The sequence below is a fragment of the Mustela putorius genome, unplaced genomic scaffold, assembly GCF_011764305.1.
Source record: "Mustela putorius furo isolate JIRA1106 unplaced genomic scaffold, ASM1176430v1.1 tig00000166_pilon_pilon_pilon, whole genome shotgun sequence".
NCBI lineage: Eukaryota > Metazoa > Chordata > Mammalia > Carnivora > Mustelidae > Mustela > Mustela putorius.
The window spans coordinates 5,306,016-5,321,158 of record NW_025421301.1 but is presented as its reverse complement, the minus strand read 5'-3'; the positions used below and the strand labels follow the sequence as shown (position 1 = coordinate 5,321,158).

The 15,143-nt window shown below is 39.8% G+C and overlaps 1 protein-coding gene across 15 annotated transcripts in view; it reads right to left on the bottom strand.

The window, feature by feature from the left end:
• SNAP91 (synaptosome associated protein 91) overlaps nt 1-13,147 on the bottom strand; it is a 152,486-nt gene extending 139,339 nt beyond the window's left edge. For 10 of the 15 annotated variants that reach the window (XM_013046378.2, XM_013046384.2, XM_045075877.1 and 7 more), the window contains exons 1-2: nt 12,451-12,636; nt 11,402-11,561 (exon numbers count right to left, since the gene is read on the bottom strand). In XM_013046378.2, coding sequence (XP_012901832.1) covers nt 11,402-11,531 — 130 coding nt within the window. In that variant the 5' untranslated portion in view covers nt 11,532-11,561; nt 12,451-12,636. The other 5 variants (XM_045075874.1, XM_045075872.1, XM_013046380.2 and 2 more) reach the window with 5 other exon arrangements.
• Between the last annotated feature and the right edge of the window lie 1,996 nt (nt 13,148-15,143).

The window sequence follows — 15,143 nt, the reverse complement described above, 5'->3', positions numbered from 1 at the left end:
AGAAATCAACTTAAGATGCTCCCAGGATGGTAGCAATTGTGGGATCTGGCAGAAGCCATTACTAAATCCTCTCTAGGTTATGCTAAGTTCTCAGGATTCCCACAGATGAAGCCCAAAACTACAAACACGTGAGGAAACACTTCATGAGGGTCAGGCAAAAATGAATAGCAAACACAGAGTTTCATGTAATGGATCTATGAGATAAAGAATATGAAATGAATTGTGTTTCAAATGGTGAAGAAAAAAAGAGGAACTCAAAAATATGAGGAAGAAATAGAAGTCATCCAAAAAAGGAGTAAATTTGAAAAACTTCAAAAAAGAAAAATATAAATGAATAAAATTAAAAACTACAGATGAGTAAAAGCCAATAAAACATAGCTAAAGAGAGAATTAATAAATAGGAAGCATTCGAAAAACAAAGCATGCTAAACATTAAAGAAAACATTTTTAACTACAGAAGGTATATTTACAGATACAAAGATATGATGTGAAAATTTAGTGTATATAAAATCATATTCGAAGACAACAAAAAAGAAAATGGGTGTAGGCCATAGTCAATAATAAGAAACGCTGAGAATTTCCCAGACCAGATAAGAGAAATGAATACTTAGATTCAGGAAACCCAACAAGTTCCAAAGAGAATAAAGAAAAGGAAGCTACATCTAAGAGAAAGGAAAGTTTCCAAATTCATTCTAGGAGGTCAGCATTACTCTGATATGAAAACCAGATAAAAACACTGCAAAAGAAGAGAACTGTAGCCCAATATATCTGATGAACACAAATGCAAAAATCCTCAACAAAATATTACTGAGCCAAATCCAACAATATGTTAAGAAATCATTCACTACCATCAAGTGGGATTTATTCCTGGGATGCAAAGCTGGTTCAATATTTGCAAAGCAATCAATGTCATATCAACAAGAGAGAGGATAAAAACTGTATGATTATTCCAATACCTGCAAAAAAAGTATTTGAAAAAGTATAACATCCCTTCATGATAAAAACTCTCAACAAAGTAGGTGTAGAAAGTTCTTTCTAATGAGGTATGTTGAACATATCTCAATATAATAAAGACCACATATGAAACCCACAGCTAATATTGTACTCAATGATGAAAAACAGAGAACTTGTCCCCTAAGATCAGGAACAAGATCATGTTCACTATCACCACTTTTATTCAGCATAGTTCTGAAAACCCTAGCCACAACAATCAGACAAAAAGAAATAAAGGTATCCAAATTAGCAAGGGAGAAGTAAAACTTTCACGATTTTCAGATGACATGATACTATATACAGAAAATCCTAAAGACTCTACTAAAAAAACTGCTAGAACTGATAAATGAATTCAGTAAAGTCACAGGACAATATATGGAAATCTGTTATATTTCTATGCAGCAAGAATAAAGTAGCAAAAAGAGAAATTGAGAAAATAATTCCATTTACAATTACACAAATAATTAAGTGCCTAGGAATAAACTTAACCAAGGAGGTGAAAGACCTATACTCCTAAAACCATAAAACACTGATGAAAGAAGTTCAAGATGACACAAAGAACTGGAAAGACATTCCCTGCTCATGGGTTTGAAGAATACTGTTAAAATTTCTGTACTACCCAAAACAATCTAAAGATTTAATGCAATCCCTATCAAAGTATCAATAGGATTTTTCACAGAACTAGACCAAACAATCCTTAAATGTATATAGAACCAGACACACACACAAAAAAACAACTAAATAGCCAAAGCATCTTGAAAAACAAGTATAAAAGATATCACAATCCCAGATATCAAGATATGCTACAAAGCTGTAGTAATTAAACAATATGGTACAGGCACAAAAACCAACACATAGATCGATAGAACAGAATAGAGAGCCCAAATAAACCCAGGACTATACGGCCAATTTATCTCCAACCAAGGAGGCAAGAATATGCAATGGGAAAAAGATGGTCTCTTCAATAAATGGTGTTGGAAAACTGTACTGCTACATATAAAAGAATGAAACTTTCTTATGCCATACACAAAAATAAATTCAAAATGGAGTAAAGGACTTAAATGTGAGAAATGAAGTCATAAAAATCCTAGAAGAAAGCACAGGCATTAATTTCTCTGACATTAGTCATAGTGATATTTTTCTATATGTGTCTCCTAAGACAAGGGAAACAAAAGCAAAAATAAATGATTGGGACATCAAAATAAAAAGCTTCTGCACAGCAAAGAAAACAGTCAACAAAATTAAAAGACAACCGACTAAATGGGAGGAGATATTTGCAAATGACATATCCAATAAAGGGTTAGTATCCAAAATATATAAAGAACTTATATAACTCAACATCAAAAAAGAGAAATAATTAAAAAATGGGCAGAAGTCATGAACAGGTTATTTCTCCAAAGAAAACATACAGATGGCCAACATACAGGTATTTCTCCAAAGAAGACATACAGATGGCCAATGTCTACAAGTACTGAACTACTATCTTGTACATGCGAAACAAATATGACAGGTATTTCTCCAAAGAAGACACACAGATGAACACATGAAAAGATGCTCGTCAGCATTCATCATCAGGGAAATGCAAATCAAAATCATAGTTGCTATCACCTCATGCATGTTAAAGCCAAAAACACAAGAAAGAGTAAGTGTTGGTGAGGATGTGGAGAAAAAGGAACTCTCTTGCATTGTTGGTGGGAAAACAAATTGGTGCAGTCACAATACAATATAGCAATTTCCCAAAGGCAAAAAATAAAACTACCATATCATCTAATATCATCTAATAATTCCATTCCTGGATAATTGCCCCCAAAATATGAAAACACTAATTCAAAATGATATATGCACCCCTATGATTACTGCAGCATTATTTACAATAGCCAAGATATGGACATAGCCCAAGTGTCCACTGATAGAAGAATGGATAGAGAAGATGTGGTGTATATATACACACAATGGAATATTACTCAGCCATTAAAAATAATGGGATCTTGCCATTTGTAACAACATGGATGGATCTAAAGGTTATAATGCTAAACGAAATATGCCAGTCAGAGAAAGACAAATACCGTATGATTTCACTCATGTGTGGAATTTAAGAAACAAAAAAAGAATAACAACAAAGAGACAAACCAAAAAATAGACTCTTAACTACAGAGAATGATAGAGATGACAGAGAGAGAATTATAGAGAGAAGTACAGAGAACCATAGAGATGGTTGGGGGGAGGTGGGTGCGGGGAAAGATGAAATAGATGAAGAGGATTAAGCGTACACTTATCATGATGAGCACTGAGTAATGTCTACAAGTATGGAAAAACTGGACTGCTACATACAAAAGAATGAAACTTTCTTATGCCATACACAAAAATAAATTCAAAATGTATATGTGAAACTACATTGTATACGTGAAACAAATATAACACTGTTATATTAACTATACTGAAATTAAAATTTTAAAAAAATTTAAAAAAAAGAAAGCTACATCTACACCCAGACACACACTATAGGACAAGACAAACAAGATTATAAAAGCTGCCACAAAAATAGAGATTACCTAAAGGCAGGTAGGCTCATATATGACTTCTTAAAAGGAATAACAGAACCCAAAAGAGTGAAATTATCTTCAAAGGAAAAATAACTGTCAATCCAGAATTGTGTATATAGATAAACTATCTTTCAAAAATACGGGCAAAATTAGATTTTTTTTAAAAGATTTTTTTTTTTTTAATTTATCAGAGAAAGAGAGGGGGAGAAAGCGAGCACAGGCAGACAGAATGGCAGGCAGAGGCAGAGGGAGAAGCAGGCTCCCTGCCGAGCAAGGAGCCCGATGTGGGACTCGATCCCAAGACGCTGGGATCATGACCTGAGCCGAAGGCAGCTGCTTAACCAACTGAGCCACCCAGGCGTCCCAAAATTAGATTTTTTTTAAAGACAAAATCAGAATTGACTACTAAAAACTCACTGAACTCTATCCCTCAGAAGGACAGATTTCAGAAAAATCTTAGGCATAACAAAGCAAAGGTGAGAAAAGAAGTCAGGATTTACTGACATAAACACTGCTTGAATCGAATAACAATGTCTAGCTTTGGGGTTTAAAACTATGGTAGAATTAAAATACTAGAAAACATAGCATGTAAGTAAGAAGTGGGTGGTTGGAGTAAAATTTCCAAGTTTCTCTTCTTTGGGAGAAAATAAAAAGATAACTGTTTTAGTAGGCATATTAAACTTTTAAAGGCAGATCACTAAAAGAAATAATACAGATTTCAAACTTCCAAACTAAAGAAAGAGAAAGTTGGAACTCATGTAAAAACTGAAGCGACTGAAAGCAAGGAGGAAAAAACAAGCATGGAGAAGTGGTAAGGGCAAATCACTAATGATCCTATCTGTCGTTATGGTGGTGGAAGTCGCAGTAATGACTAGCAAGGGCAACAGTAGCACCAACAACAATTGTAGAGTAACAGTTAACAGTAACAGTGGCAGTAATAACTGATATTCATTGAACTTTTGTGTGTCAAGCTGTGGGCTAGGTATTTTACACACATTATCTCATTTATTCCTCACCAAAGATGAGGTAGGTATTACTATCACTAACCTTCCTTTTACAAATGAGGTTTATTACTGATCTAAAAGCAAAGCAGAGACAGTTCAGAAGGGGATTTCAGAGAGTTTTTAACCACTGAGCACCCACTGGATGTGAGAGATGAGGGATAACTCTCAAATTAGTGGCCTGCCCAGTTGGGTTGCCAATGTCTGGCCCCAAACAGCAGTCCTGTTACTTCAAGCATGGATCAAGCCAAAGACACAGAATATCCAAAGAGAAGGGTAAATGTGTGAGTGTTTTCTTTGGAATGGTGAACTTCTGTTTCAAGAAGCTTGGGTGTGAAAGAAAAACAAGGGACAATAGGTCGGTTGCTAGAAGAGGGCATAGGGTCCAAGGACAGTTGTGTGTAGGTGGCTTTGTTTGTTTTAAATGGAGATACTTGAAAATGCATATAAGTGAAATAGAGGAGAGCTTAAAAATACAGATGACGGAATAACTGACATAGAAAGGAGAGTTATCATTTAAAATAAAACTGCTAACCCTGGGAGAACGATTAATGATGAGGCCAAGAGGCAAAACCACATGAAGCAGACAGTGATGCATCTTCTCTCTCTCCTGAGTAGCCAGTAATGGCATATCACAAAATCCTTTAGGAAACATTAGATCCTTCTTAAAGATGCATAATGGACGAAGTTTATGTATCCATGGGAGGGCAGGAAGGATCCTCACACGTTTGGTACAAATGAAGAGAGAGCAGAAACCCAGGGCTGTGGGCTTCAGGGTACAATTCTCTCTCCGCCTGTGCTTCCACCCAGCTGCTCCTAGGAAGACGTCATCCTGTCTTATAGCTGATCATGCAATTGACACTGGTATGCCATTCAACTAGTCTCGCCTTTACGAGAAAAACCTAGAGCACATTACAAAAACACCTAAGGGAAAAATAGCCAACATTTCCCTTCACAAGCAGACAGTGTTTTTCGGTGAAGAGAAAAAAATTTGCCAACAAGGTGAAACTGGAGAATACATATTTTTAATGGCAAGAAATGTGGCTTTTCAAATTGTTTAAATAAACTATGCTTATATTTGAAGGCTTAGTCAGTAGCAACTGGCTCAGGAGTTGAGTCACCTAAAATACAACTCTGTAAGGAAAGCATCTTAGGTGCTCAGGGAAGAGGGTTATATGTCACTTCTGACCTTCTTTACCAAGTATTGAAACCTAAATAAGCTCCAAGAATACCCTATCCCAGCATCAATCAATCTGAAGGGAGGAGGGAAGATATTTAAAGGATATTTATGTGTGAAAGCTAAGAGATAGATCCATAGCAACTAAGTGCACAGATTAAATTACAGGTAAGACTTCAGTAGCCATTTATTAAACATTAAAATTCATATGGCAATGTACCAAAAATCAAGATTTTAATCTAAAATGCTATAAGCTAATATTGCAATTAAGATGTGAATTTACCTACCCTAATATAATTTATATTTTTGCCATATGTTCAATTTTTGTAACATTTAAAAAATTGATCTGAATTACCAACTTTATACTAGTTCCAAGAACATAATCTGCCAACCACACTGATCACCAAAGGAGAAAAAAAAAAAATATCTGAAGTGACCCAAATAGAATTAACATTATAACACACACACACACACACACACACACACACACACTTCTCTGAAAATGTAGAAGTAAAAAGATCCAGAAAAAAATCCTTACTGTTTCACTAGCTAACATAAAGTCTGCTTAATTATTTTAAGTCATTTCGAAAGCATGCTCCTTGCTATTATCTGAGATTCTTTGCCACTCCTCTGCTTCACCTGCTCCTGCCAACCCCTGAAACTCCTAGAATTTCTCTGACCCATTCCTGGCATGGGAAAGTCACTGGACCATACAGATTGGGCCCCTTACACATTTGCTGTATCAATAATCATCGACTCAAAATACACTTTTTCAAAAGTGTATTTCCCCCAGCTCTTCCTGACTGCCTAAAAAATACTATCTCCATCTCCATGCTTGGGCTGGGTCTTCTGGTGAAATCAAGAAGAAACATGAGCATGCCTTGGTATAGCAGAATGAGAGGGTATATTTAATCAATATTAAATAATGAAATGAGAACAAATGGAACAGCATTTCCATATATAATAAGTATATTCCAAAATATACTTACAGCAAATTAGTATATTTCTCATGTTGAAAGTTACTCTAAGGTTCAGTAAACTTTTATACATTGATCTAATTAATTTTATTCAATAATCTTTGCTTACGTTTTGGATCTGTGCACTATAGAAAGCTTTGTTAAGTTATCAAAAATATAGGTGTGGTATCAACTGAATTGGTGGGCAAAAAGCATTTCTATAAATCAAAATATATTTTATTTTTACTAAGTGGGCTTAGGTGTAGCAAATAAACTTAAATTAAAATTTAATTTAAATTTAGGGTAAAAATTTCATTCTGTTTACTCACAAAATTCTTATTTACAGATATTTTATGAATAAAATTAAAGCAGCAGGTATTTTGTGGTAATTTGCCAATATTTGACTTGATTCAAAACACAGTCCATGGGGCGCCTGGGTGGCTCAGTGGGTTAAAACCTCTGTCTTCGGCTCAGGTCATGATCCCAGGGTCCTGGGATCGAGCCCCGTGTCAGGCTCTGTGCTCCGCAGGGAGCCTGCTTCCCTCTCTCTCTGTGCCTGCCTCTCTGCCTACTTCTGATCTCTCTGTGTCAAATAAATAAATAAAAGCTTCAAAAAAATAAACCAAAAAACAAAACACAGTCCATATCTCCTATTACTTCTACCAGACATCCTAATAAAAAATAAAAATCTTTTAATTAAATAATTAATTTGGGGGGGAAAGAGAGTGCTTAACCAAGCAGGTGGAGGGGCACAGGGAGACAGATAGAATGTCCAGCTGACTCCCTGCTGAGCATGGAGCCTGATATGTGCTCAATCCCACAGCCCTGAGATCATAACCTGAGCTGAAATCGAGTCAGACACCCACCTGGCTGAGTCACCCAGGTGTCCCAAATTTTACTTTTTTCTTAATTTGGGAGGACAGGAATCATTTATAAAATGCCAGTCAGTATTTCTCAAACATAAAATTCAGAACCTGAATCATTTGCTCATTAGGTGGCATAAGGTCATTATTAAAAACCCTCAAGAGTTTTAGAATGAGAAACAGCATTATGATAACCGATCTGACTTTTCATGAGTTTGGTTTGATGATGTTAAAGATGTTAAAGATGTTTTTTTTAAAAACAATATAGCATATATAGAAACTCTTGGTAAAAGCTACGAACAAAAATGAATCTTATGCTAGAGCTGCCAAACTTTCCAAGTTTCTCCCTGCAGGTGTTATGTTGGGTTGACTCTATTTCTTGGTTGGTCTTTAGTGACACAGCACGTGGGTGGGTACTAGATGCCTTACTGGATCTTACTATCTTATTACTTGACTTGAGCTACGGTTTATGCCATCAACTACAAAACAGAAAAGGAAAAGCTGCTAAAATGTAAAACAGTTATAACCAAGAAGGTAAATACTTGCTGAATCCTGGATGTTTTTATGTGTTACCAAATAGGTACACAAAGTTACTAGGAAAAAGAAACAAGGATGTACAGGTGCTCCTGAAAAACTAATGTCAGACTAACACTGGGGTCAGATGTTTATCAATGTTGATGTGCAGTGGCAACATTATTATAGTAGAGAATGGAATAAAAGCTTTACATAATCCAAAAGTACCTTAAGATAGATAATCATTATTTAGAATATTAAAAATATTAATATTATTTTAAATTCAATATATAACTGTTGATTATGGTGAAGCTTTTCTGAATATATTTTTCTGCTCAGAAATTTAACTTATTGGAAAAAAAGGGGAAAAATCTGAGACTGTATGCCTAGAATTTATCTCTACCTTCTCACCATGTATATTTCTGCCCCCAGATGTTAACAAATAATTCCTGCAAATGTTTAAACCATATATCATAAAGCATAATTTTATAAATCACCAGAATTAATAGTAATTTTCCTGGCCTATCAACCTACAGAGAAAAAAAAATACCTTTTAAACTAGTACTTTAAATAAATAATATTTGGAGCTCATTCAGTTAACCTAATACCTGGGGGGAAAATAATAAAACCATAAACTTTAATCTTATAAACTTCCAACGGAAACTCCTAACCCAAAAATTATACAACAAACAAATTAAAATTTAAAAATTTTTGGTCTCAGATCCCCAGCTCTACATTGTGCTCTTTTCCTCCCAACTACTATTCAATATTTTCAAAACTAAAACATTACTTAAGGATGCTTCGGTGCCTATAGGAAAACTTAGTTATGCGTTTGCATGTTCTAATAATAGGTGTGATTCACTTTTATAATTCGTGTTATTGAAAACCTGTGAATAAATTACTAAGGTAGCCAACTATTATTTAAAAGAACTTCACAAGGAATTCCAAGCAAAGATGCCTTCTTACAATGCATATAAATACAACAATATTTCTATTTTCAAATTTTCTATATCATTTTTCAGTAATGTGATATCAGACAGTAATATGTTATCTGTCTTTCCAAATTCTGCCCAAAGGTTGTTTATAAGTGCAGTTAATTTATTCTATTACTTATTCAAAAAGCAAAACATCAAAAAGAAAAACTAATACTTTTCAGTACTTGTCTTTCACTCATTTTTTTAACTGACCGAATTTAAAGTTCTTCACGTATGTCAAAGAGATTGCAATAAGGGTATGGTTGTGCTCCTTGATTTCACACAAAGTCATACAAACAGGATGGGTATTTTGAAAATTAAACCGTTCAGGCTAATACCGTTCCTTCCCCCTCCCAACAGAAACTATGACTAAATAAACCACAGACAGCAGTGAAGTGCAGTGGTTAAAAGCTGCTAAAGTTAATTACCTTCCCTGAACCTGTTAAGCAGTGATAAATTAATAATATAAAGCCCAGTGTTCGGCATATAGTAACTGCTCAATAAATGTTTAACTGTTATGATTATTCACATTAATAATTCAATACCAATTCCTGCTTCATCTGCTTTCTAAATACAGAATCTCCCCCCTTACGTTCCACATCTTCAAAATCACCCCACTCACTAACATATGCTGGAGATACTGGAAAACCTCCCACCTTGAAAATTTTTAAAAGGCCATCCAGATCTAAAAGATTAAGGTGACTAAATATTTAGATATGGAAAAGTGAGTCTTTATCCAAATGTTTTAATGAAATGCTCAAATCTGTGAATGTTCTGTGAAATGTATCGATATATTGATCCACCATTTTCATAGCATTTAGCAAATCCATTACCTACAGCTTTTTTATTACGAGTATTTCCTAGACTTACACATACCTTGAAGACATGAGTCACCTTTCCAGAGTTGGGGAAACTGATGGAAAGATGGCTAAATGATTCAGCATGCTGCAGCAAAATGAGCTGGTCATGAATTTATAATTTCCACTTCTGTTAGGTGCCCTGGCCCTGGCGGCCTCTTCCATTCTGTACTGCATATATAACACATGATACCATATCAACAAATTCTGTTAAAAATTCCCTCAGGAAAAAGGTAATGCTGTTTTCCCCTCAGACAACCCTCTCAAAGCAAAATTACTCAATTTTACAACACAACAGCCTCACAAGGCTGGACAACCCTTACAATGTCCAGCTGTAAGCTCCATCAAGCTGTGCTTATACACATAATAGGAATAAAGTCAATTATGCCATTTTCTCAGCTGCACAAGGCAGACACTAGGGAAGGCCTGAAGCAAAAGAAACTCAGAAAATGGGCAAAGGCAGGCAGATGGGAAATGGGTATGGCTACACTTTTGTCTCTTAGGCCAACACTAACCTTTACCAACAAATACCATATCAGAGCAGATCCTGAGCATCTCAGAAAGACTGAAAAGCTGCTATAGAACATATTTTGGGGACATGTTTTTAAATGGAAAGCCTTTTTCTAAGTCCCTATTTATCCTTCAATAACAAAATATTGACTGTGATAATCCAATGAAAAATTTATATTAGAAATCCATGGATTCCAAACTAAATCAAAGCTTTTTTTTCCATCAAATAACCAATAAAAAGAAAAAGCATTATGAATGAAATGTTTTCTTGTAAAAGTGCACCATCTCGAATGCTGGGAAAGCACATCCATTTTGTGACCACAGCATAGTCATTCTGCCCAGCAGTTTCTGAGAAAGGGACAAAGAAGTGTGCCAGGATGTGTAAAATGAAATCGCCATTATTTCTGAAGTCCAGTTTCCTCATTGAATAGCTTGAATTTATTTCGGTTTGGTGTGGTTACATACAACATACACTCACACACCCACACTCACACACGAAATCTCAGCAGCCACAGTGGAAAAGAAGACACTATTTTAAAACTATTCAAAAATGTATTTAGAAAACTAGGGTGACAAGTTTGACCTTTTATGATTTCATCTTTCTTAATCTTTTCTTTTTGGGAGTGGTATATGACTCTGCAACCCCTGATTTCCTGTAACCTGGACAAAGGGGTGGGGTGTAGAGAAAGAAAAAAAGAGGTGAAAAGTGCCTAATCCAGGATGTACAATACCTCCGTATTTTATAGTATTAGTACACATAGTTTTGTGGTTTTTCTTTTTTTCTTTTTCCTCCACCAAGACCTTGGAGGTCAACAGGAGGAAAAAAAATGGCACAAACAAGGTTTCTGAGTTGACCCAAGGCAACACCTCCAGGTCTGGAGATTTCGAGCTCAGGGGCAGCCCAGCTGTGACTTCTGCAAGCTGCAGCATTATCGACAGCAAGCCCAGGCCGCACGCCGGCATCCAGGGCGCCTCTGCCGTGCGCATGTCCCACTTATATAAAAAGATGCTTACAGTCCAGGTGCTTTTTCTTGGGGCCCATCACTTCATGAGTGGTGGCTTTGCAGACCGCTCTCGCAACAGCGGAGCCTGTCACGCTGTACTGAGCGGCGGCGATCCGATCCGTAAGCGTTTGGCCCGACATCTTCTCCGGCCGCGTCTATCACCTCCTCTTCTGCGGGAAAGAAGGGGAGATGGTCCTGCTTTAAACCCGCAGACCCTACCCTCCGAGCACCCCGGCCTTGCCTCCTCCAGCCGCACGGCGGCTCTCTTCTCCTCCGTCCCCGCCCTGGTACCAGCTCGAGGAGCCAGCAACGCGCTAAGCCCCGCTGCTGAGACGCGATCTAGAGGGGTCTCCAACAAGAGTAGGTCCGTCACCGAACCCCAGCACGGGCTCCGGTCCCAGCTTCGTGACACCGTCCGGGTCCCACTCGCCCTGCAGCCCGCCTCTCCCCTCCGCCGCCCGCCTGTCAATCTGCACTTTGCCTGCAACCTGATCCCCGCGTGCCCGACCAGCCCCGGCGTGCGTCGGGCTTATTCCCTGGGCGCCGCGCCCACCGGGTGCCCACCTCTCGCTTGCCCGCCGCGGCGTTTCTTCCTCGTAGCCCGCAGGCTCCGGGGGATGAATCGGATACCCAAGCCCTGACCGTTTCCCTCCTCCTCCTCGCGCTGCTGCAGCAGTGGGCTCGTCCTCCCTCGGGCGCGGTGGAGATTATCCTAGCGTTGCGCCATATTATGCCCTCGCCTCCCCTTCCTTCCTCGCCAACGCCTCCAAAGCCCCGCCGAGGCCCTTCGCCCGAGTCCCCTCCCCTCGCCCCCAATCTCCGCCGCAGGGGCCGCCCGGGGGCTCTGCGGAGGCGCCGGAGTCTCTCGGCGCCTCGCCCTTCCTGGCAGTGGAGCAGAGACGGGCTGACAGCCCAGCCCAGCCCCCCGCCCGCACTCGAGCGCGCCGCGGAGCTGTCACCCAGCCGCTGCCCTTCTCCGCGCCCTAGGATTATCCTCTCCGGATCCGCGCGCTGCCCCGGCGCGGGGGAGGAGGCCACGCCGGGGCCGCGGGTACTCACCCCGCCCCAGGAGCGGCGCCTCCAGCCGCAGGATGAGCGGCGCCTGGGCCGCCGAGGGAAGCCGCGCCGGGTGGGTGTGTGCGGCCGCACGCGGACCCGGTGCCCCGGGGCGAGATGCCTCCAGCCCTAGCGCGGCCCCCCGCCCTCAGCTCCGGGGTCCCTGCGCCCGCCGCCCGTGGCCCCAGGAGCCTGTACCCGCCCGCCGCCGCCTCCTCCGCCGGCGCTGCCGCGTCTCTCTAGCGATCCGCGCCGCGTTCCCATCCCCGCCCCCACCTCAGCTGTGGCTGCTCCAACGAGTCAGGTGACGGCGGCGGACTAACCCGGGCGAGCTCTCCTCCGAGCGCCTCGCGGCCCCCTCCCAGCTACTCACACACGCCACCACCCCCCCACACCCCCGGGACCGCCGGCTTACAGGCAAGGGGGTGCCGCGCGCGAGCATCCCCGGCCAGCGCGAGACGAGAAGGAGGCGGGATGGCAGGGAGGCCGACACCCACCAGCCAACCAGCCTCCGCGAGGCGCCCAGCAGCCCCTCCGCCGGCTAGACCCGCACCCAGCACGCACTGCGTGCGCGCGCACCGCGCACACCTGCCGGCTACTGCGGGATTCGTGGAGGGCGGCGGGGGCGTTCGAGCAGCCCTGCCAGTGGGCTCCTCAAGTGCTGCTGCGAAGGCCAAGGCTAGCGCGTCGTCGCGCGCGGCCAGGCAAAGCCCAGCTCTTCTCTCCTCTACATTCAGTCTCTGACACGCCTGGCTGTAGCCGCGGCCGGGAAGGGCAGGGCGATTTAAATGTCAGATTCTGCAAGCCAGCCAAGCCGTTACCTGCGTTTCGGCTCCTTGATCTCCTTGACCCGTTTCAGTTGCAATTGGAAGCTAGGGTGGGCAGGTGATTCTAGCCACTTTCGTCTTAAACGGATACAGAGGTCTGCTGCAAGCGCGAAAAACGAACAAAGTCATCAATCAAGGCCCAAATCATATCCACAGTAATTATTTGGGTGTGTAGAGAAAACTCTTTGTATCCTTAAAAAGTAACGTCTACCCATTACATATAGTGTCTGAATGTCTTAAAGTATATTCGAATTGCATAGATGAATTTCTAAACGCAGATTTGGACTGGGTTAGTAGTTTCACATATTCCCATTGTCAAAAATTACTACTTATTGTAATCTTGAAAAACTCTTACATTCTCCAAGTAGAATCAAGATCAGAATCTAAGCTGTCAGTTTTCCTGACATTTTTTTCTGGCTGCACGTGGCCTCTATTAGACCTTAAGGGCTTAAAATGTCTACCTAAAGGTATCAAGGTTTTGTGGTGTACTCCTTTTAACTGGTACAGTGTTCATTATGGAGTCATGATTTCATAACTTCGGGGACTGAGTCTTGCATTAATTAGAAATGTGTTTAGTAAAGAAAGATAGCCTAAGACCACCATTCTTGGGTTTCAGATACTAGTCTTGCTGTATGATCTAGACACCTAGATATTTGTCCAAAAGAAATAAAGAGATAATTCCATTTAAAAAGATGTACCCAAATTTTGCAGTAGCTTTATAGAATGGCCCCAAGTTGAAAGAAACACAAATACTTTTCTATTTGTAAGTGGGTAAACAAAATGTGGTCTGTCCATACAATGGAATGCTATTAAGCAGTAACAAAGAACAAACTAACAATGGGGTTAGAAATACATTATGCTAAATCAAAAAAGTCCAAGCTCTAAATGCTACGTGTTGTGATTCCATCCATATAACATTCTGAAAAAGGAAAAACTATAGAGACAGAAAGCATATCAGATGTCAGGAGTGGGGGAAGAGACTGACCACAAAGGGACAGAAGGTGACTTGTCATAGTGATGGAAATATTCTGTATCATAACTGTGATGATGGTTACACAACCCCACATATTTCTCAGAACTTATCAATTTACACACTTAGAATTGGTGAATTTTGTTATGTGTAAATTATACCTCAATAAATCTGATAAGAAAAAAGAACTTTAATGACAATATTAACTTCATACAAAGTAGACTTCAGAGTAAGTAAGTAAGAGGTACATTTCATAATGATAAAAACTCATCAAGCATATGTAAAAATCCTTCATGAAACAGAGCTTCAAAATAAGCTAAAGTAGTGGTGCCTGGATGGCTCAGTCAATTAAGTGTCAGCTTCTGACTTAGGTCGTGATCCTGCATCAGGCTCCCTGCTCAGTGGGGAGTCTGCCTTTCTTCTCTCTCTCTCTCTCTGTCAAATAAATAAATAAAATATTTTTAAAAAATAAGCTAAAGCAAAAACTAAGCACTTTAAAAGGAGAAATAGATCCACAATTCGAGGATTTCAACATTCTTAGTAATTGATAGAACAGATAGAACAGGTAGATAGAAAATCAGTAAAAATATAGATGGATTGAAATAACCATATTAACATTTGACCTAATTGACATTTCTAAAGAACTCCACCCAACAATGGTAAGACACATTCTTTTTAAGAACATATGGAACATTCACCAGGATAGACTACAGTCAGGGCCACAAAGCTAGTCTCATAAATTTAAAAGAATTACAATCATGCAAACTGTATTCTCTTGCTAGTGTGGAATTTAACTAAAAATTAGTAACATATCTGCAAATCTCTAAATGTTTGATAATTAACAACACATTCTAAATAATCCACAGACCTAACTTCCCCATAGGAGAATTTACTTTTGA